The sequence below is a fragment of the Penicillium taxi genome (assembly GCF_028828555.1).
Source record: "Penicillium taxi strain IBT 34144 chromosome Unknown utg000002l_segment0_segment0, whole genome shotgun sequence".
In the NCBI taxonomy this organism is placed as follows: Eukaryota; Fungi; Ascomycota; class Eurotiomycetes; order Eurotiales; family Aspergillaceae; genus Penicillium; species Penicillium taxi.
The window spans coordinates 2,925,202-2,947,424 of record NW_026643204.1 but is presented as its reverse complement, the minus strand read 5'-3'; the positions used below and the strand labels follow the sequence as shown (position 1 = coordinate 2,947,424).

General features: G+C 46.7%; 8 protein-coding genes across 8 annotated transcripts; 3 read left to right on the top strand and 5 right to left on the bottom strand.

Moving 5' to 3' along the window:
• Window positions 1–1,068: 1,068 nt before the first annotated feature.
• Window positions 1,069–2,581, top strand: N7495_003006 (C2H2-type zinc finger protein; the record flags this gene model as incomplete). The annotated part of the gene is made up of 3 exons (XM_057205675.1): window positions 1,069–1,920; window positions 1,973–2,146; window positions 2,219–2,581. 3 exons carry the CDS (start codon window positions 1,069–1,071, stop codon window positions 2,579–2,581), a joined length of 1,389 nt encoding a protein of 462 aa, XP_057066282.1.
• A 570-nt stretch (window positions 2,582–3,151) lies between these two features.
• N7495_003005 (NCBP1 family protein) lies at window positions 3,152–5,990 on the bottom strand (the record flags this gene model as incomplete). The annotated part of the gene is made up of 6 exons (XM_057205674.1): window positions 3,152–3,996; window positions 4,050–4,231; window positions 4,320–5,489; window positions 5,575–5,681; window positions 5,767–5,861; window positions 5,924–5,990. 6 exons carry the CDS (start codon window positions 5,988–5,990, stop codon window positions 3,152–3,154), a joined length of 2,466 nt encoding a protein of 821 aa, XP_057066281.1.
• A 1,219-nt stretch (window positions 5,991–7,209) lies between these two features.
• On the bottom strand, window positions 7,210–8,827 carry N7495_003004 (GSK family serine/threonine-protein kinase; the record flags this gene model as incomplete). Its single annotated transcript, XM_057205673.1, has 6 exons — window positions 7,210–7,343; window positions 7,398–7,602; window positions 7,684–7,877; window positions 7,963–8,311; window positions 8,381–8,464; window positions 8,534–8,827. 6 exons carry the CDS (start codon window positions 8,825–8,827, stop codon window positions 7,210–7,212), a joined length of 1,260 nt encoding a protein of 419 aa, XP_057066280.1.
• A 4,003-nt stretch (window positions 8,828–12,830) lies between these two features.
• Window positions 12,831–14,041, bottom strand: tom40 (TOM complex pore protein TOM40; the record flags this gene model as incomplete). The annotated part of the gene is made up of 3 exons (XM_057205672.1): window positions 12,831–12,938; window positions 13,003–13,650; window positions 13,730–14,041. The coding sequence occupies 3 exons, from the start codon at window positions 14,039–14,041 to the stop codon at window positions 12,831–12,833; spliced, it is 1,068 nt and encodes a 355-aa protein (XP_057066279.1).
• A 696-nt stretch (window positions 14,042–14,737) lies between these two features.
• On the top strand, window positions 14,738–17,118 carry N7495_003002 (bifunctional fructose-2,6-bisphosphate 2-phosphatase/6-phosphofructo-2-kinase; the record flags this gene model as incomplete). The annotated part of the gene is made up of 11 exons (XM_057205671.1): window positions 14,738–14,751; window positions 14,998–15,186; window positions 15,260–15,295; window positions 15,372–15,469; window positions 15,525–15,694; window positions 15,744–15,824; window positions 15,879–15,986; window positions 16,039–16,158; window positions 16,211–16,585; window positions 16,639–16,815; window positions 16,870–17,118. 11 exons carry the CDS (start codon window positions 14,738–14,740, stop codon window positions 17,116–17,118), a joined length of 1,617 nt encoding a protein of 538 aa, XP_057066278.1.
• A 135-nt stretch (window positions 17,119–17,253) lies between these two features.
• On the bottom strand, window positions 17,254–17,685 carry N7495_003001 (ubiquitin-related modifier 1; the record flags this gene model as incomplete). The annotated part of the gene is made up of 3 exons (XM_057205670.1): window positions 17,254–17,371; window positions 17,431–17,595; window positions 17,651–17,685. 3 exons carry the CDS (start codon window positions 17,683–17,685, stop codon window positions 17,254–17,256), a joined length of 318 nt encoding a protein of 105 aa, XP_057066277.1.
• Window positions 17,686–17,836: 151 nt separating this feature from the next.
• Window positions 17,837–20,302, top strand: N7495_003000 (Elongator subunit ELP2; the record flags this gene model as incomplete). The annotated part of the gene is made up of 2 exons (XM_057205669.1): window positions 17,837–17,965; window positions 18,026–20,302. 2 exons carry the CDS (start codon window positions 17,837–17,839, stop codon window positions 20,300–20,302), a joined length of 2,406 nt encoding a protein of 801 aa, XP_057066276.1.
• A 167-nt stretch (window positions 20,303–20,469) lies between these two features.
• Window positions 20,470–22,134, bottom strand: N7495_002999 (DXO/RAI1 family decapping nuclease; the record flags this gene model as incomplete). Its single annotated transcript, XM_057205668.1, has 9 exons — window positions 20,470–20,630; window positions 20,685–20,923; window positions 21,004–21,064; window positions 21,120–21,290; window positions 21,347–21,517; window positions 21,566–21,593; window positions 21,652–21,687; window positions 21,739–21,981; window positions 22,036–22,134. 9 exons carry the CDS (start codon window positions 22,132–22,134, stop codon window positions 20,470–20,472), a joined length of 1,209 nt encoding a protein of 402 aa, XP_057066275.1.
• Between the last annotated feature and the right edge of the window lie 89 nt (window positions 22,135–22,223).

The following is a 22,223-nucleotide window of genomic DNA, read 5'->3' as shown; positions in this document are numbered from 1 at the left end:
AAAGGTTCGTGTTGAATCAGTTGGCGCCGACTATGAGAGGAGTTCGTGTTGGACTCCGATCCCTGCAGGAACACCTGGGTATACGCCAGTCCAATGCAAGAAGTTACAGGGGTCAGACTGGTTCAAAAGAGAGGGGAAGAACAGGTCCACTGAGTCCAGTCAAATTCAGTCCCAATTCAGTCCAGTCCAGTTCCAGTCCAGTCAAATGAATACTGTATACTGTATACTGTACTGTTACGGAAATCATGCAGTCAGAACAGTGGCGCACGATCCCAATGCAGATCTGCCATCTGGGATGAAACCCGATCGAGTTAAGGCATTGGGGGAATTAACAGGGCATTGGGCGGCTAACATGGATAATTCGATGAGCGAAGATTGCAGCAGACTATTGGTGACTATCGGGTTTGGTGGCATTTCGGTTTGGTCCACTTGGAAAGGGAAGCCCGAAAGGCCCGAAGGCCCGGCCCGTCTTTATTTTTATTTTTTTAGGGAGTACAGAGAGGAAGTAAGGATGAATCAATAGCTAATTTATATTCATGAAGAATGTAATAAAATAAGTAAGATCATGTATACAAATTCATGGATGATGTGGAAGGAAAAGAGGGAAGGAAACTTAGCCCTAAATGATTCGCCAGTCGCGGTCCATATTTTACAATGTAAGATCGTATCGCTACCCAGGTGCCTTCTTCTCCTATCTTTATTGAAATATTTAATATCAATTTGGTAAATTAAGAAATTAAGAAATTAGAATTAGGAAATTACCTACCTCCCGTAGTACAAGAAATGATGCGTCCACATCAAATCCCTGATCGTCCATGCACGTCTTTCTAATTAGATCTGGGACGTCATACAATGGGCTTATATATCATCTCTTCTATAGATCCATCCTGGCTTGAGATTCTTACTTCGCCTGGATTTTATACTGGAGCTTGAACTTTCTGGCCAGAACCCAAATATACTCCCAGCTTCCTTTTTCTCCTTCTCTCTTCTTTCTGAAGACGTGGGATATCCTGGGAAGAATCAAAAAGCAAAACCAAAAAAGCAGAGGCAGAAGCAGACCCAGAAGAAATGGAAACGGCTCCGTCTTTCGAGTATGGACATGCTGTCGGTCCTTTCCGTCGCTCCATGGACTCACCCATATACCATCCATACTACTCTCAGAATCAATACTCTCTTCCCTATCAGCCTCCAGCACACGCTCCTTTCAGCTTTGGTTCTTTGAGCCAACATCAACAGCAGAACCAACATCAACATCAAGGTCAACCTCCAAATTTCCCATACTATGTTGCCAGTCAACCGCTCCCATCACGTCTGCCCACAGAACAGCCACTGCATTCATCACTGCCAGACATCCGCCCAGCAAAGAACGCTATCAACCGTCCCGGAAAACAGGATCCGCCAACAGTAGCTCTGCCCGTCTCAGACTCGAAAGAAAAGGGTGGCAAGATCGGGAAGAATGTGAAGAACCAAGCTCAAGCTCAAGCACAGGACCAGTCCCCGTCCGATGTAGACTTTTCTACCGAGGTTGACGTCCTCATGAAAGCTATCCAGGCCAAACCAGACTCATCGCCAGTACCGCAACAGACCATGATCCCGTTGCAAGTTCAGCAGCTTGCACCGCAAGGCTACCCATCTTATCCCATGTCTCCACCCCGTAGCCTTCTCACTAACGAAGGCCAACTTTCCCGCTCAGGTAAGAAGCGGAAGTATACATGCACACTACCGGACTGCGGTAAGAGTTTCGCGCAGAAGACGCACCTGGATATTCATACGAGAGCACATACAGGGGACAAGCCGTTTGTAAGTATGAGGAAGAACAAAAGAAACGAAATCCGAGCTCGTGGGACCGGAACTGACGGCGCGCAGATCTGCAAGGAGGCTTCATGCGGACAACGGTTCTCGCAACTAGGCAACTTGAAGGTATCATTTCTCGACTGGGTTACTGCAAGGGGCGGGCTGACATTTTCTCTAGACACATGAACGTCGTCACACGGGTGAAAAGCCATACTCATGTGATATCTGCCACAAGCGATTTGCCCAACGGGGCAATGTCCGCGCGCACAAGACGACCCATTTGCAGAACAAGCCTTTTACCTGCTTGCTTGATGATTGTGGAAAGAAGTTTACACAGTTGGGGAATCTCAAGGTAATTACAGCTCCGTGACTTAACCGCTATATATGAGAATGATCATAAATATGAAAACTAAAATGAGCACAGTCTCATCAAAACAAATTTCACGCCGCAACCCTTCGCACCCTCACCATGCGATTCTCCCAAATCAGCGAGAATGGCCCTGTGCACCCGCGAGACCGCGAACTATGGGAATATTTCGCCACCCTGTACAAGAACAGTAACAAGGGTATCAAGGGCCGTGGCAAAGACCGCAAAATCGCAACGACGAAACTGTCCGCAATGGACATGCATTCGAGTTCGAGTTCGAGCAGTTCGATGCTTTCAGTGGAGTCGGATGAGGATCCGAGAATTCGACGAGGTAGTTATGAGAGTTTGTCTATGTATACTGGGGCTTCTAGTAGCGATGGAGATGAAGCGGCGCCTTATTATATTGATCGACGGGCGTGATTGGGAGCTGTATCTGGTGGATGTTGGATATTAATTTATAATTTTGCAGATACTGCCTGCCTCTGGAATACTCGATGGTCCTTGAGGCTGGGAGGAGGCTGTCTTTGGTGTTAGTTAATTAGTATGGGCATGGTTAGGTTATAGGTTTATAGGTATACCCGGGGTTTTTGGTCAACTTTTAGGGCTTTGGTTCCTGCTTGATTCTTGGGTTGGATTTGTATATGAAAACTACGAGGGACTGTACTTCTGTTTATGTATTCTATTTCCAAGGTTAGATATAGACCCAGAGGTAGGGACTTTGCTTCCGGGCAATGCAGGACTGGTTTAGAAAAAAAAAAAAGGCTCAGCAAGGGCTGGAGCTGGAGCTAGAGCTGATGTACGTCCATGTTTAGTGCTAGATCTAATAGATATTAAAAGATCAACCAGGAAATACTTTTGAAGTTCCTCTGGAACAGACGTTGAATTCTTTTTTGGGTTCTCTGACAAGGCTAAGATCATACAGTGATTAAGGAAAATCGAGCGAAATGGGGATAAAATCAGTCTATCAATACTTAGTATACGCCAACTCACTTATTGCGTGGCATCAGTGACCCGAATATCCCCATCCGCAGAAGCTTCGACAGGCGCAGTTGTGCCAACAGGAGCAGCGTTAACAAGGGCGTCAGCGATGAAAGACTCCTCGACAGCCATCTTGCGACGGAACACCCGGAGCCAGCGCTGACCCCATTGGCGGATGATGGCATCTTCAGGCTGATCACCGCTGCCATCGCCACGCTCCATGAGCTCGTCGTTGCTGCCGGCGGCAACGGATAGGATCGAATCCTCGATGTATTGGAAGAGAGTTTGCATGTCAGCCCGCTCACGCGCGAGTGTCTCTTCAAGTGCACTCAACTGGGGCTCGTAGAGGCCGGGCTGGATGCGGGCGCTGACGATCTGTCGCATGCGATTAGTGACTTTGCCAACGGTCGCCGAGACCATCTCGAAGATGTGCGTCTTGCCCAGAATAGTCCCGGAGGCAATGGACTCGGTCAGGACCCATTCGATGACGGACAGAGGGCTAATAATGGTGTAGTTCAGCAGCTTGTCGATGATGTTGATGGCGATACCGGGCTGGTCGACCCAGTACTCCATCACCGAGGTGATGATTTGGAGACGGGCTTTTTCTGACGCCGGGCCTATAGCCAATAGTCGCTCTTTGATACGCTCAATGCAGGAGAGGACGTGCGAGAGCGACTTGGATCCTACAAAGCAGATCGAGGTTACCAAGGCATCCGTCGAGACAACCTTGGGATCTTTAGCTCCCGCGCTTTGGGCCTGCTGCTCGATAGCGTCAATCAAGGGCTGGAGTTCCTCATCGCTCGCCTTCTTGCGGATCAGCAGCATAATTTCCTGTCCTTCCTTAGAGTAGGGAGTAGCTGCAAGAAATATTAGTTTGATATCAAGACTGTTGTTCAACTTTGAAACTCACTCTCAACCGAGTACTTAAAGTCAGGCGTATCCTTCTCCTTGCCCTCGGTGATCAATGGCAGATATGGCTCCGGGATGGTACCCTTGATGCGCTGCGCAAAGCTGAGTCGAATTTCCTTGTCCAACGCGCCAAGGATAAATGCCATCTTCGGATGGATGGTCGGGAGATCAAGATCATCAACCCTAGAAAAAAAAAAAAGGTCAGTTGGATTGTTCCTTCACTTTCAGGAAAGTGGAAAGTAGGTCTACTCCCACCCTACTTCTGACTTACCACTCGCTCCATTTCCAAGTGAAGCCAAAATTGCTCAGATGATGAGCAAACCAATCCAAGAAGCGGCTGCTCAGCTCGAGATCCATTGTCTCGAGATTGTTATACAAGAATCGAATTGCACGACCAAGACTGGGCGCAATTGCCGCCGGGGCGATCTTGCAACACTCGGTCAGAAGAGCATGATAATAAACGAGCTTGTGCGCTGGAGCTGGGAGTTGATATAGCAGGGACAAAACAGCATCGACTGCCACATCCTCGGACTTCCATGCCTGGCCTTCCTTCACCAGATCACGCATTCGGTCGAAAGGCGTGGCTCGCTTGACGAAGGTGTAAGGGGTGAAGTAACAATCGACATCAATCAAGTATTTGGCAACGGCAACGCGGTTGAAATCTAGCAGGTTGATGGTATCGACTAGAGCATCTCGTAGGAGAGATGAAGCAATATCCGATGTGGAGGGCACGGTGTCGATCTCTTGGTCAGCATAAACGGAGAGATAAACCTCTGGGAAGAGAGTGCGAGGTCCGTTCGGGACGGGGCTCGGAATGTTGATCTGCGGGAAGGGGATCTTGTTCACGGGTTCGAATAGCTTCAGACCATCCTCAACCTTTTCAATTTCTTGTACTCCCTTCCAGGGTCGGGGGAGACATTTCAATGCCCAGCCCTGGTTGGCCTCGCCTTGAAGCTGAGTCTGCATGAGACTGATGACATTGGGCTCCGTTTCCGAGCTCTCTTCATTGGGGTTAAAAGATTTCACCAACTCCACGAGAGCGTGGGGAGTGGAAGCGATAATTCCTGTCTTTTCAAGAAGCGCAGAAGCCTGCACCTCAAAGCCAGAGGCAGGCGAAGACATCACATAGGGAATAACAAATAGAATGACCTTGACAAGTTCCATACCGATCAAGTCTTCGGAGGATGCAGTCTGGAGATCAACTGCGCGCGCAAATAGCTCATCCAGCACCGGGAAGATACCATCACCCTCAAAGAGAGGCTGCAAGCTACCCAAGAAACGAAGGAGTAGCTTGACCTCGCGCCATGCTCCCTGATCAACGTATTTCTGCAGACTCTCGCCAGTCTTCTGCAGCAGTTCCGCTCCGAGTTCTGTTTTGAGATTGTATGCGACCAAGGCTGTGGCGGCGACGAAAGGGATTTTCATGGGCTGTTCAAGAACACTGAAGTTGGCGGAATGTCAGTAACAATAGGAACAGTAAAGTACTGAGTACACAGCTTGAGCACTTGGAAGTGGGTAACACATACAGATCCAATGAAATGTTCACGTAGGTCTCACGCAGCTCCTCGTCATCGTAGTGCTCTGCCACGCTTTTCGCAATTCCCATAATATCATCTTCGACGCGGCGAGCAGCCTAAGTGTTATTCAATATTAGTGATCACTCTTTCAAATGTATCGCATTGCGCGACGCGCGAAAGTAGGGTGAGATCATTTCCTACCGATTCGGCAATTGTCAATAGCTGTCGGCGAACCTTAACAAACAGCGGCTCTTCGTATCTGGGTCGTGATTGGCGACGATCATAGTCATCATCGTCTGAGCAAGAGGGAAAGAGGTCAGCATTGCTTCATAGGGAAGCCTGAGAGCGCAATACTTGCCTCTGTAACGGCGCTTGCGACCACCACCCCCGCGGGAATTGTAGTTCCGACGCTCGTAGTCGCCCATTTATCAGAATTGACGTTGGACAATGATTGAAAATTAAGAGAGTGAGGAAGTCCAGTTGGCGTTGAACGATGGGAGCTTCTCCAGGTAAATATGCCAGGCCGGATGATTAAATAATCCAGTCCGGCTCTCTCTGCTCTCCGCCTCCAATTAGATCAGTAATATCATTATTCTATTAAACAAGTTGACTATGGAACGATGCGAGTACTACAAGTAGATTTATATCAGTAGAGTTCTAGATCATGATACGCACAGTGAGTACACAGTACTTTGGGAATTACACTAGTGAATATCGCTTTGTTTATTTTCTGAGTAGAATTGAAACTTGAAGTATTTGATGTATGAGGGTAGACGGCTATCAAAGGACGTCTTTCTTACATGACCAAGGGAAAACTCCTAAGCATCACACCGCTGACTACCACCCGCAATGAACAATTAAGATGCTTCAAAACGTGTAGCTCACCAGTATGAGTCGAGGTTGGAGTGGAGTGCCAGGTGTGAACTATCCAAGTTCTCAGGGGAACCAGGACAATATCATTGCGAGATAAAGAGATGAAGAAAATGGTTCAAAAGATAAAAGAAAGAACGAAGATCGCAGATAAGACAAAGAGGAGTTAAATAGAGAATTCTAAGCGCTGCAAGTTGTAGGAGTTCGGGGGAACCATGGGCTGTCGTGGGGTGAAATTGGAGAGAAATAAAAGATAGAAAATAAACAAATAAAGGGGAAATTCTCCAGGCCACGGCGACGTTTCCTAAAAAGGCTCTCCGAGATTCAATAGAGAATCAACTTGCTGCGTCTGGGAGATTCCTCCTCTTCTTCTCTTCCCCTTCGACCGATGAAAGCTATGCAATCTTCAACCTTCAGAAGGCAGATGCAGATTTGCACAAAAAGGGTATCACTTTTTCCTCCCAAGTGTCGCAGACACCGTAAAAATAAGAACTCCAGGCCATGGACCTCCGTTGCGTGAAAATCATCAGCCCCTTGGTATATCCCCACATGGAATCCAATTTTCTGCTCAGCCATGAAGAAGGACATCCATTTGCCCGTTCTTCTCCTTTTTAGTCCATCAGATTTGCAGTCCTGTCAATATGACTGCCATTTTCAACAAGATAAAAGTTATTCATAGCACCATTGTATTCGTGTTGGCAGGCCATCGAATTCTCACACACTGTGCGGAATGATCTTCGAACAGACGTGTCTATTGCTGAGATAATACTGCGCTCAATCAAGTTGAGCCATCATCTCCTCCTTGGAAATGGGCTCGAAGTTATCAATATCGATGCCTTGCGCTTCGAGAGCTGGACGAGCATGAGGGGGAACAAGCTTGTGGTTAAAGTGAGGAGCAATCGAAAGTTCTAAAAGTATGCTCTGTTAGAAAAGAAGGAAGGCCAAAAACTCAAGTCACTTACCATGTCGTGAGAAGTCGAAAAGGGTAGGCAAGTCCTTAGAAGGGCTATTGTGATGGCGCGAATCAGGGAAACGGGTAGCCGGGTCCCTCAACTCGTCGAAGAATGGGTGGCACATCGCCTCAACCGCGGTCAATCGTTGGGTGGGGGTGTACTCCAGGAGTGCCGATATGAGATCGATAGCCTCCGGTGGGGCCTTGCGGAATACCTGTATAGTGGATTAGCACAAAAGGTACTCTAGTAGAGATTGAGCAGAAAAGGATTAAAAATCGGATACGAATGAATGTACCTTGTTGAAGGGGTGCGGCTTGATCTGAGGGAACTTATGTTCCATGTAGTTGGGGTTCATAGTGCGAATCTGCTCGCGGGTTGGGGTACCAAGAACCTTGATAATCTCGACGAGCTGGTCGATTCCCGATTCACCGGGGAAGAGGGGCTGTCCCAGCATCAATTCTGCCATAACACAACCGGTAGACCACACATCTGAATCCAGCGTTAGTATGTCCACAAGGGGTGAGAGGAGGGAACTTTTCAAAAAAAAAAAAAAAAAAAGAAGTTGGGCTCATACCGATCTTGGTAGTGTAGTTGGTGGCACCGAAGATCAACTCAGGTGCACGGTAGTAACGAGAACAGATGTAAGACACATTAGGTTCATTTTCAATCAAAATCTTGGCAGATCCGAAATCGCACAGCTTAAGGATGCCGGAACTGGGGTCCAAGAGGAGATTCTGTGGCTTAATGTCACGATGGCAGATTCCCTGTGAATGAATGTAGGCCAGCGATCGGAACAGCTGGTAAATGTAAAGCTTAACCTCCAACATCGGCATAGTAGTCTTGAGCTTGTTGAAGAAGCGAGAGGCGCGATACACGGTTTCGGGGACGAACTCAAGGATAAGGTTGAGGTACACTTCGTCTTTCTAAATGGGGAAGAAGATCAGTCACACATACGCACATACACACATACACAGGGGTTGGGGTTGAGCTACCCGGTCACCGTTGGAGTAGTAGAAGGCCTTCAGCTCGACGATGTTGGGATGGCGCACAATGCGCATTATCTGGAGTTCACGATTCTAGAAACATTCATCAACATCATCAGACAATTTACGATTACGCGTTCCGGATGAGACCGCTCTCCCTACCTTGAATCGCTTGTCCTGGAGGACTCGCTTGATGGCAGCATCTTCACCGCTGGGGGCCATCTTAGTCTGGAAAACAACGCCGAACGAGCCATTGCCAACGATCTTGCACTGTGTGTAGGAGATCTCTCGAGATTCACCAGTTCTTCCATCTTGGACCTTTTCGCGTACCACCTCTGTAGATGAAAGATCAGTGGGGAGGTCATCAACGAGGTCGCAATTGGACAACTGCGTATTAGTATTAGACTTACCACCCATGCGCAAAGTCGGGAACAACCCCGGACGATTCTGTGACATGGTGGGGGGGTTGAACAGTGATAATGAAAGGAAAAAGGAATTGCAATCCGTTTTGGGCAGAGGATTGATCGGTGGAGTCGAGCTTGGAGGGGGGGGGGGGTACGTGGAGAGAGATTGGGTGGGCGGAAAGTCCGAACGGGGAAAGATGGGTAAAGGTAGAGAAGAGAGAGAGAGAGAGAGAGTATGCCAAGGAATGTGAGAAAGAAGGGAAATTAGAAAAATAGATGGAGAAAGTGAGAATGCTCCACCAATAATGTCGGGAAATCAAGAAGTAAAGTAAAGTAATGAAATTGGGCGCGAGATCAGAGTCGGAGTGACATTGACGGGTACCAAGAATCACTCTCTGTCTTACTGGGGAGGGGTGTGGGAAAAAAATAGGTTCAAAAAGAGAGAGGGGCGGGAAATCTATCTAGATCTACATAAAGAGAGATAATAATAAAAAAAGAAATCCCATATTAATCAAACAGCTGGCTTTAATAGAATGGAATTGGTAAGGGAGAATACAATCTGATCTCTCGATTCTCTTCTCATCTGTTAATGAGTCCTCTATACAAATCTATGATTACGGAGCCAAATACCGTATTGGTTTGTATTGGTTTATTACAGACATGATATCATAGGGAAGGCAGTAATTAATACGAATGTTACGAATGTTACATACCAGACGCTAATGATCAATAGCTATCTATGTTTGGAGCCATAGTTCGTAAGACTAGTATATACTAAAGTGGAAGGTAAATAGATATATTTATCATCGATATCAACATATACTATGTAGAAAGATCCAACGGAATTGACAGATGTTCCGCAAGTCCCGTGTCGGCTGACCATCAACTAATTTTGTTCAGGAAGCAGCTTGATTGGTCATCCAGTTTGTCCTCGTGACCGCGATGTCATCGAGTCCAGCTGACTTGAAGCTTGGACCATGTAGTCGGCTTACCAAATCATGTATTATGTATTACGTTTTATTACGGTATTATATGCTCATATTCATACTTCCACTCTTATTCTTTTTATACTCCTAAGATCTGACATCCCATTAGATCTACTTTACTCTTTTAGAGGGATTTTATTCTATTTTGGCACTTGTCACTGTTTCAGACTTTGATCATACTGCACGGACAGAGGTCGATCACCTCTAGCAGGTGCAGGGGGATGTCCTTGGCATGTGAGCTGAAGTGATCTCAGCCGACGCCTTTAGCTTAATGATTGGGATTTCGGCCGTCTCCTGGATTTATTTCACGAAAGCTTCGATGAACTGTTTACGTGTATTTAGACTAACTATTAGAACCTTTGCATCTTAAATTATCTTAAATCTTTGTATAGCTCCTACAAATAGATAGTCAGGGGTTCATTCCCGTTTAGGTTGGTTTTTGTTGGTTTTTTTTTCCCCCTAGTCTTTAGATATTCTAGGTAAAAATAACGTCACAGGGAATGTATGAAGTACGGAGTATCGGTTCCTGATTACCCCCTGATCAAAAAAAGAAGAATAGAAAGGGTCATCTCACAGATCTCTCCGGGTACGAAAGTAGTTTTAGACAGGTTGAGATCCTCCAATAATAGAGTCAGATTGGTCTGGGCCCAACGCAGCAGCCGTTGAGGACCCGGTCAACCCTTTCCTCGACCGGAGTAGAAGCCACAGATGCACTTCAATGCACCTGGCTGAAAAGGTTAATGTTGAGAAGCTGCACTTACTTACAGCTGTCCACGTACTTCTGTCATGAGTTTAGAGTATTGTATGCTATGTAATATACGGAGTACTCGGTAGTCTAATACTGGTTCATACCGTATCACTAATCGCCACACTTGTCATGAGATATGAGATAACCCCTCTTATTCATTCACTTATACTCTTAAACTCTTTTATAGTGACGTAGAGAATAGGAGATGTTCTACTGAATTTGGGCACGGTCCGAGGTCATTCATATCTTTGATCTCTCGGGAAATGATGCTAATGAGGCATTCCTCGGCCCCGAAATGCCCTAATATCATGATTGCCTTAATTCTCGTTATGGTACGGAGTACTCCATACAAACCCACACCACACACAACATATGGTTCGACGTTGCATTTATCTTCTGAATTCTCCTCTTTTTCGATTTAGGCAGGTACCCTAGGTACCTGCTAGCTGTTCCTGACAGACAAGTACGATCATGGGGCATATTTAGGTATTCCAGGTTTATGCATGGCATCCGTACTACAAGATGGGACCACCAAGGGATCAAGGGGCTAAAATTGTCCGGCATGTTGACATCTGAGGTACCTAGGTACCAAGATAATATCTGGTTTCTATGGATATCAAGTATCTAGTTAGAACACGTGGATGTACTTTCCCAAGGTCTTATATTAGATCTACGATAAGAGAAATAGCAGAATTTAGAGGTGGGAATTTAGGAATGCACCAAAATATGCAGATCATGATCCCAGTCGAGGCTTATTGGCTACTGGCTACTGGCTCTCGGCTCTTCGGTTGGAGTCAAGTCAACCATACCTAAGTAGTTAAATATCTATTTAAATAGGTAGGTAAACAGTAAACGGAAAGACATTTATTCTTCACCTTGTAAGACTGTGAGAATGTTTCATATCACTCCGAGAATTTTTATACTTTACTAGCTAGCTGGGTAAACTACTGAGGTATACGAGGGCTACACCCCACAAACAGAACCTGGGATGCCTTAAAAAACCACGCAAGAGGTCCAAAGTGGAAACTGGCCAACGCCGAACCAGCACAGGTGGACTCAATTACCCACATCCAATTTCACGGGAAAGACACGAGGCAAATTACTTAGGCGAAGAAGAATGCGTGGATTGGACTAGGGTCTCGGACCCTCCCCAGAAAACTGTAATGCTATCTATAAGCAGCTACCTAATGTCCCTGTTCAGGCTGTTCATTAGGTCGTCTTCATTGTGTTCCGAAGACCAATGCAGGTCGACTAACCTGGGTTCAATGATGTCAACTTCTGTAGCTAGGGCTGTAGTACAGGGCAGGGTGTACCAAACAGTATGAAACTGGGTCAAATTCAGGCTTAGGGCTGAAAGAAATGCCGCAGATATAAGATGCTATATACTTTAAACTTCTCAAAGTACCGATGATGGAGTATTCTTCAAATATAGAGTATATGTATAAACGAAACAGATCATGAAACATTCAATCAGCCCAACACCATCCTTCTCGGGGCCCTTTCTTCTGTATTGTTTACAGAAATAAGGGGGATGGGGTACAGACAGTGGGGGGAAACGAATCTCAACCTTGGGAAAGGATCCATTTTGTGTATTAGACCGATTCCATATTATGCACTCCGGAGTTTGCTCAGAGTTTCGTTGGAGGAGCGCTCTCACTAGCCCTGGAGTGGATGTAGTGGAGGCAGACAGCATTTTTTTCCCTCCTTTTACCGGACACCGCCTTGGGAAATCAGGTGACTTCTGAATAGTTTTATGATACGGAATACGGAGTACGCTGGATATGATTCAAGTCTTATAAATACTCATACAAGCCCACACAGGCGAGGAGATTGTTTTACATTGGTCCGTCTATGATGCGAAAAACACAACCAGAGCTCTCCACCAATGCATTACCCGTCACCTTTCAAACCCCCAAACCCCCCCCCCTTCCCCCAAATCAGGGCCAAAGGAAATCAAAACAGATGATGGAAAAGACGCAGTCACGGACCAAAAATTAATTGACATAGCCAGAGATTGAGGACGTCAAATGTTGATGGAGTTGGAGAAAATAGGTCGAAGAAGGAAAACGGGATGTGAATCTATACAGTAAAAAAAAAAAAGGGAACCTTTTTGAAATCTCCATCACGCCAAACAACTGCCGCCTACTCCAGCAGCCCGTATTCAAATGGATAGACCGAGAAAAGTGACATGCCATGTTCTTTCGGACATTTGGGGAGGGATAGTGAAAAAAACTACTAAAACAGGGGGGAATGAAGAGCGATTAGCTCGAGAGACGTGGATGGTAGAAATTCACACGAGGCTCGAAAGGAAGGAGAGAGGTTTAGAAGGGAGGAGGAATCATGCTGGCGGCATCGACACTGTCCTGCTGCTCCATAAGCTCTTCTCCAGCGATCTCCAGAGAGACGGCAAGGCCAACCTTGGCAGTTTGCTATGAAAATCGAGGGTCAGCTTCTAGTGAACGTGTAGAAATTAATAAAAAGATGTCTGTCTACCTTAGCCTGATCAATCTCTCCGGCGAAAGTCAGAGAGATGGGCATGGCAATGCGCTTCTCCAAAAGACAGCTAACCTTGCCAGCGCTATCGACCTGAGCACGGAAAGAGGATGCACGGAAGTCGTACTTGGCGCCAATAGCAGTGGTACCATCACGGCTGGGCCCACCCATCATCATGGCGGCAGGGCTAGGAGCAAACTGAAGGTTCATGTCAATACCGGCCTCAACGCGCTCAGAGATCTTGCGCCAGTAGGTAGCACCGAAGTTACCCTGAGCCTGCAGCTGAGCAGTACCAATCCAGTCATCACCTTTGTACTTGGCAGAGTAGGAGAGAGCAGTCTCGGGAGGAGCAGATAGGCCCTGGCGCTGCCAGATGGCCTCGAAACCAAGAGCCAGGTTGGGTGTGACGGACTGGAGGTAGCTACCGACGAAGATACCGGTCAGACCGCCTTCGAGGAAGGATGGATTGAAAGCCTTCAAGGATGCTGTGAAATCGGCACCGGTGTAGTCGTTATCTATCTGAACCAGGCCCTGGCTGCCACCGGCCATAATCTGAGCGTTGGTCTTGGTGACGAGAGCTGAGTTCCAGCGGTAGTTCGCGACAGCGGCGAGGGTACCGTCATTTCCGAGGTTACCTTGCAAGAAAACCTGTTGCGCCAAAGGTTATTGCGGTCAGGGTACCGATCTAGAAAATAATGGATCGCAATGGATGCGGGCTGTATCTTACCTTGGGGCTTCCGTACATGGTGGAAAAGTTGTAGGGAGCCATGTTGCTACTGGAGCCCATCGAGAACGCGTGCGATACTCGGAACAGAGGAGACATGCCAAAGACCTTAGTCAAGTCTGCCCGGAGACCTGAGAACATAAAGTTGGATAGCAAAACGTCCTTCTGGACCTCTCTAGCCAGGTTGTCGATTGTGCCAGGGCAAGGCAAGTTGAGCAACGCCCTCCGCGCGGAGAACGACGAGTATGCATCCTTAACTGCCGCAGCAGCAGGGTTTTCCGTCAGGAAGGAGAATGACGATATGAGGTCAGCCATTTTGAAGGGTTGTATGAAATTATCGGTGTCGTCACGCGGTTCAGGTCAATAGAGCTGAAGAAGACAAGTAAACAAGGAGACCAGCCCGAAGATCTAGGACGAGTGAACGCCTCAGATCACAAGAGGAGATGAGGGGAAAAGGGATAGGGCGAGATCAACTGGGGGAATAGTTGGGGTAGTTGGATTGGAGGAGTTGGAATTGATGAATGAAGACTCGTGAAAAATGCCAGTTCCGCCGGCGTCATTGGTCCCTACTGTACGCCGGGGTTGTCGTTATATAAGCAGATCGGGCCTTCTCGGGCACGCCAAGAGGACAATATTAAAGAGATCCAAGGTGAAATAGAGGTCAATGAGTTTCAATTATGTTTAAATAAGAATATATGATAACTTAATGATAGAGGATAAGTCGGTGATGTCTATTGGTTTGACATATAATGTTAGAAGAAGGTTGAAGGTTGATGTTTAAGTATTGACTAGTATGGGGGATCCACACCATCTACTACTCACCTCACCATACTCGCCATAATCGCCCGAACTGCCTTCATTTTTGCTTTCCTGCAACTTCCCCCAACAGCCTATTTTTCTCAATCTGGTGAATTCGTTTACCTTGACTTTATTCTGAGCTCAATCTCAGCATTCCGTCTATTGACCATCGTTTCGGAGCGAGTTTCTGCATCATTTCTCAGCCCCGCGATCATGGATACCTTACTGTAAGTCTCCTAGCTCTCTCTCTCTCTCTCTCTCTCTCTCTCTCTCTCTCTCTCTCCCTCTCTCCCTCTCTCTCTCTTTCTCTCTCCGCATTGCGAAACATATACCCACTGCGATGATTGTATCATTGGAGTACTTGAGTGGGAAGATCCAATCATTCAAGACTCTTCATGTTACTGCGTTCAGGCATCACCAGTCAAATGAATTATCGATATTTTCGTGATAGGTGATTAGCTGACATCTAGCAGCACTGCTGATATTGTGGTCAACTCGCCTCGTTTTCGACGGAAATCTTCTATTTTTGTTGATGCTATCCACGATCTACCAGAGAAGGCCGACCTGGCTCCAGCTCAACTCTACAGCACTGAGTCCGGTCGGCTTTTTCACTCGGGACGAATCGTGATCATCACGGTGGGATTGCCCGCCAGAGGAAAGACGTATGTGTGACTTCGAAGCTGACATCAACCTTGGATTGTCGTTTGACCTACTAATTCAATCTCAATTCAATAGTCATATGTCTGTTGCTTTGGCACGATACCTTCGATGGTATGTATTCTAGCATTTATAGGCCTCAATGCACGGGGTATTTGTGGCTTTGCAACAATACTGACGATCACTTCAGGCTTGGAGTCAAGACCAGAATTTTTCACTTGGGAGACTATCGACGTGCTACCATACCATTTGGTGAAGATATTCCAGATGACTATTTCTATGTCAACGGTGAGCCTCAACCTTGACCTTCATGACGGGTAATTTATGCTCACACTGTCTCCAGCAAGCGCTAAATCAGTCCTTCTCCGCCAAAAGATCGTGAGGAAGTGTCGAGAAGATATATATCAATTCTTGAATCATGAAAAGGGACAGATTGCCATATATGATGCTGTCAACCCCCTGGCCTCCGGACGGCGCTCACTTGCCAATGAGTTTGCCAAGCATGATATCGAAGTAAGTCGTACCCAATGGAACATATGGAGTGCATGCTGACCTCTTCTAGACGCTTTTTATTGAATCTTGGTGTGATGATCCACGTATCATTGAAGAGAACGTTCGTCGGGTCAAAATCTCTTCGCCAGACGTGAGTAGAATGTTTCATAATTCTATGTGCAAGACTAACTATCGACATTATAAGTACGTTACTTGGAGCCCAGAAGATGCAGTTAAGCACTACCTCGCTCGTATTTCTGCTCGTATTCCCCAATTCCAGAGCATGGAGGAGAAAGACCTGAATTTTATCAAGGTTCACCTTATATGACCTACTTCGCGATGCTCACCTGCTAATATCTGACTAGATGATCAATGCAGGAGAAAGGTTGATCGTGAACAATCGCAGTTTTGGATATCTCTCCAACCGCATTGTTTTTTATCTACTTAATCTTCACATCAAATCACGTCGCACCTATTTTGTGCGGGTATTAGTCCCCAAATTCCAGCAACCCTTAAAATGACTGACCAGTTTTATAGGCTGGTGTCACCGTTAAAGCATCGTCCTACAAATCGGATGTGTCTCTCTCAGAGGAAGGAGAGGACTATGCCAAGAAGATGACAGAAAGACTACTGGCTCATCGGCAAAGCATCAAAGAGAATATGGAAGAAGAAGGTGCACAGGGTTACGAACTGCGGCCTTTGAAGGTATGGACTTCCACAAGACGTAGGACCGTGGAAACGGCCAGGTATCTCTACGAGAAAGGATATCAAGTCCGCCAGCGATCTCAAATGAGCCAACTCAACCCTGGAGTCTGCGAGAAAATGTCAGAGGCGCACATCCGAGCCGAGTTTCCGGACGAGGTCGCCAAGCATGAGCTCGATCCCTACCACCATCGATACCCCCGTGCAGAGGTAAGATTTTTGCCGAGGATAATTTATACACTAAAAACTGAACTCTTTCACAGTCTTATCATGACCTCGCCGTCCGTCTGGAGCCGATTATTCTTGAATTGGAGAGAGAACAAAACGATTTGCTTATCATTGCCCACGAGAGTGTCCTGAGGGTCTTGTATGGCTACCTTATGGCTTGCAACGCCGCAGACATTCCATTCCTAGAATTTCCTCGGGATGAGATCATTGAGGTATGATATTCGGGAGTTAAATAACTTCAAAATAAAATGACTGACACTACCCAGATAATCCCCGAGAGCTACCAAAACGAGGCTCAACGGGTTTACATTCCCGACCTTCCTGAAGAAATAATCCCAGCTTCTCCAGAAGGCCTGAAAATCCCAGTAACTCTCAGCGGGGTAGTTACCCCCATGGGACTAGGCAGTCCAATCGATGGTGCTGCGACTCCCCAGGGGATCCGTACTCCAAGCGGACTTCGCACACCGCGTGAACCCGAGAGAATCTCACAGCAAATTGTCGAAGACGTTGTTTAGGGATTTTCCGAGAGATTCCGCTTCTCTTAATGATACCTATCTGTCTTTTTCCGGTATTCGTATGGCTATATCGACTATATCTTTACTTCAAATTGACAAGCGATTATCTGGATACCTGCGTGATAAGCCCGCAGTTTAACCACCATGCAGTGTTGACACAAAGACAATATTATCTCTCGGTTGAAGCTCGTATGTTTCCTCTCCCTCTAGTTCCCAATCGGCGTCATTGATCAGAACAAGAATACCCGGTCGACTGAAGAGTTCAGTTAGAACACGAACAAGAATATAGTCTACGAATCACGTTTCACATACACATTGTCTTCCATGATAAACATTTCCTTCCTTTGGTCCTTCAGTAGGTTATCGACAAGGTATCGAAGTAAGTAAGCGATGTTTGAAGGGTTGCCATCATCTGAGCGGGCAGGTAATGAAACCTGATGTTTGCGCTCATTGCCGAATAGCAGCTCAAGTCCGCCCCTGCAATCAATTAATCTCTCTGATTTCGTGTAAACGGGTGAAAGGTATATCGTACGTGAACTCAACAGTGATGGGAATAGAGTCAGCCATGATGTTTGCTGTTCAGACAAAAGTTTCGCAACAAGGAAAGAGGGGAGGAGAGCGGTAGCCTTATCGATAAGCCACCTTCCACAATCTTTTAATCTTTTGCGACAGCTCTTCTCTCCGTCATACTGTTTGGTCTCCTGCGATTCTTTTAGCAATGGTGTCCGTTTCAACCGACTATATCAGTGTGGGAGGAAATCGGCATCCAGGAGCTGCCGATTGGGATGTCAAGTCAGGTGTATTCGCCTATGGTGCAGACAATAATGTCGCCTTGTGGGAGCCGCTAGTAGGTCAACCTATACTCGTTGAATTGATATAGGTCTGATGTCTAATTGTATTTCTCAAGGCAAACTCCCAGAGAGGTGTATATGCGCTGCTTGTAGGCCACTCCGACAAAGTCAGCGTTGTTAGATTTTACACCTGCCCCTCCTCAGGAACAAGATTTCTTCTTTCCGGTTCAATCGATCGATCGATCAGAGTTTGGAGAAACGATGAGACCGATTCGCGCAAATACACACATGCTTTCACTCTCGAAGGACACACAGGGTCGTTGAATGCAATAGCAGTGGCCGAAGGGACGGACATTGTTGCATCCGGAGCAGCAGATGGAACAGTTCGGATCTGGAGAATAAACGGTCAGGATGGATTGAAGAGTGAATTACTCGAAACAATCATTATGAAGCCTCGGTTTTTCCCATTGTGTCTTTCTTTGCAGGTGCTTGGAGAGGACAAGGTTCGGCCGTTGATGTTGGCGGTTGCGGGCACTACAACCTCTATTCATGTCTTTGTCGCGGAATCGTCCACTAACAACCCGGAATTCCAACATCGAGCTGTGCTTACAGGCCATGATGCCTGGATTAGATCACTCTCCATCACACGAGATAAGCAGAACAACAACAATGATATTCTCATTGCCTCGGCAAGCCAGGACAAGTATATCCGCCTATGGCGATTGCATCTAGGCGAAGCCAAAGCTCCTGCACTTCTTGATGAGTCTGATCCTTTACTGGGAGGTATGGAGCCTACACTTTCGAACAAAGCCCACGAGTTTGAAGCCGGCGGGTTGAAGTACTCGATCACTTTCGAAGCCCTGCTTTTTGGAAACGAAGATTGGATTTATACGACTTCCTGGAACCCGGATCCAACTCGATCACAGTTGCTTTCTGCTTCTGCCGATAACACAGTCACTATTTGGGAACAAGACCCAACATCGGGTGTCTGGATGTCGATTGAGAGAATGGGAGAGATCAGTGTACAAAAGGGATCGACCACAGCAACCGGTAGTGCTGGTGGATTTTGGATTGGACTCTGGGCGCCCGATGGCAACCAAGTCGTAAGTCTAGGCCGTACAGGTAGCTGGAGAGTATGGCGGCATGACTTGGATGCGGACATGTGGGTGCAGCAGTTTGGCATCTCGGGCCATATCCGCTCAGTAAATGGTATTCAGTGGGATCCAAGTGGAGGCTACCTACTCTCTACCAGTGCAGACCAGACTACACGTCTTCATGCTGAATGGCTGCGGGACAGCAAGCGCTCGTGGCATGAGTTTTCTCGCCCTCAAATTCATGGATATGACCTCAACTGTATCGACACCTTGGGCTCATCACAGTTTGTGTCCGGGGCAGATGAAAAGCTTCTGCGAGTATTCAATGAACCCAAGCAGATTGTGGAGCTCCTTAGCAGACTCACTGGCTTCCAACAAGATATTGGAGGCGATCTTCCTGGCACGGCTGAAATCCCAGTTCTGGGTCTTTCAAACAAGGCTCAAGGAGATGATGGTCCTGTCGAAGGAGGAGAGTTCAAGGGAGCTGCATCACATGCACCAGCTCTCTCAATAGCCACAGATACTCCGCCTCTTGAGGATCAGCTAGCTCGTCACACTCTGTGGCCAGAGCATGAGAAACTCTACGGTCACGGCTATGAAATATCAGCCGTTGCAGTCAGCCACGATCGCAAGCTGATAGCCACTGCATGCAAGGCCAGCTCTATCGACCATGCGGTGATCCGCCTATACGATACCTCAGACTGGCATGAGATCAAGCCCTCTCTCCCTGCGCACTCCCTTACCATCACCGACATTTCTTTCTCCAGTGATGATCAGTACCTTCTCAGTGTAGGTCGTGACAGACAGTGGGCAGTTTTTGTTCGAAGTGAGCAGAATCCGACCATCTTCACCAGTTTCTTAGCCAACCCCAAGGGACATTCTCGAATGATCCTAGGGGCGGCTTGGGCACCAACTACAAACCGCGTATTCGCCACGGCAGGACGTGACAAATCCGTCAAGATCTGGCAGCAGAGCGAAGGAGATTTTGTCTGCAGATCCACTGTACAATTGGCATCTGCAGTCTCGGCAATTGCTTTCCTCTCAGCACCATACAGGAATTCCTTCATTCTTGCTGCAGGTGAGGATAGCGGTGCTATTTCTATCCACCGTATCACTAGCGACACACTTGAAGTACAACATGTCGTGACTATCGACTTGGCCAATGCACCCTCAAGAGCAATCACACGACTATCATGGCGACCTGTTTCGGCCCTTGAGGTGGACAGCAAGACCCAATTTGAGCTTGGGGTGGCCAGTGTAGACACTTCAACCCGCATTTATACAATTTCAGATTTATGATGATGTGACAATAAGAATGAATCATTTTTGCGGTGCCCAATAGTCATTGCATTTCGTAGGGTACATGGGTGTATTAGTTACCCATTGATTAGATATGGAGTCTATTTCTTTCCCAGGCTCTCTTTCGCATGTTGAGCCTATCAGTGAACCAGGTAGAACGAGAACTCTCAAGACTTCGTACCCAGCTCAGACAGCCGCCAGGTAATGAAGCTTTGTGAAAGAATATCGCCATTACCGGACTCCTCAAGCTTGTAGATTTGGATGGTATCAGATTTAGGGAGCTTCCGAATCCTCCATACCCCATCACCTTGAATAATATTTTTAAGCCCTGTCGAGATAAGTTAGCTGGCACGGAATTCAGGGTAGGAAGTTAGAGCATTACATTCAAGAAATTCTCCCGTGAAGTTGACGCAGATGTTTCCATCCCAAAAACCCCTTCCCTCTTTCATGACCTTTCCGGGGATAGAAGCAGTCTTTAGCGTTTCCAATCTATTCACGTTACCCTGAGCATCGCGGAAACCGATGATGATCGTGGCAACGCCAAGTAAAAAAGATTGTGCCCAAAACTTGAGAAGCTTTCGTTGGAACTTGATATTATCACGAGTGTTGTAGATCTCCGCACTTGAGGTGTACCGTTAGATTTCGTTCGTACTTAACCATCGTAATCATTGCGGATCTCCGCACTAGAGGGGATAGCATACCTGGTTTTAAGCTCAACCCAGTGAATTGGGTCTTCCTTGCGGTCTGGTTTGCAATCCCATACTATAGTAATAAATCATTATGCGGATTCCCTTTTATCAAGATTTCGAGAACGTACTTGCATCGACCTCTCCACCAAGAACTAAGCGGGTTTTGCCAAACCCAGTCTTGACCACAGAGCAATACTGCGCACTGTTGTTGACAACCTCATTTGGTCGGCCTTCGATTTCTTCGCGGGACGTTTCGTCCCACGACTTCCGTAGGACAGATAATACTTCAAATTTGTAGCCTGGTATAAGTTAGCAAGCATTTCCAGGAAGTAAGAGTCAGAAGAGCTACCCGTACCCCAATATGTCATAAGCTCTTGCGATGCCATTCCTTGTGGCATCTGTCGCTGCTGTAATTGAATCTTCTTTTGTTCGTTCTTGTAGGAATTATTCTCTTCGATAAATCTGATTGGATATGTAAGTTCCATGTAGCCAATAGAAATTTCAGACAGAATACGCACATTGTTCCCTAGAGATCCGTTAGAACAAGTTAAATCATGATGAGATTGCAACATACCTGAAAGCAAGTCGCATTCATTTCGAAGCTAAAGCCAGAATTCAGTCAGCTTGAGATAGGCCCGAATAAAAAGTTAGTAGATGAACAAACCTATCGTTCGTACTGAAGGGAGCTGTCAAAATCTTTCGAAGAGATCAGTACCATCTGACAATTGTTTAGTTCATAGCACTTACCTTGGTCATCATCCCTCGCCAGGTGATGATATCAGCATCACATTTCTTTCCTGACTCTTTCTCTTGTGCGATAATGGTCTCCAATAAAGCATCCAGATGCTCATCTGGAACATCATTTAGCTGTTGGAACGAATGGAAGCCAGCACTCAGATCTGCAGGTAGACTCGGTGGATAGTAGTAGGCCAAAGATGAGTCCCCAAGCTTGAAATTCCGCTCTTGATCATAAGAGAAGCATGCAATTTCCTACACGATACATCTGTTAGCAATTTAAAGTCAAGGAATATCTGTATGACCAACCTTAGGTCTTTTGATGGAAGTGCTTTGACCACTAAACCGGTCCAAAGGTTTTATGTTAAAAATTGCAAGACCTGCCTCCTTGGGATTAGTTGGATTCATTATGAAGTAAAACACCCTTGTTGCACCAATTGTGTCGCAAGCAATATTAAAGTTGGTCCTTGCAATGCTGCAGCTCAGTTGCTGTGATG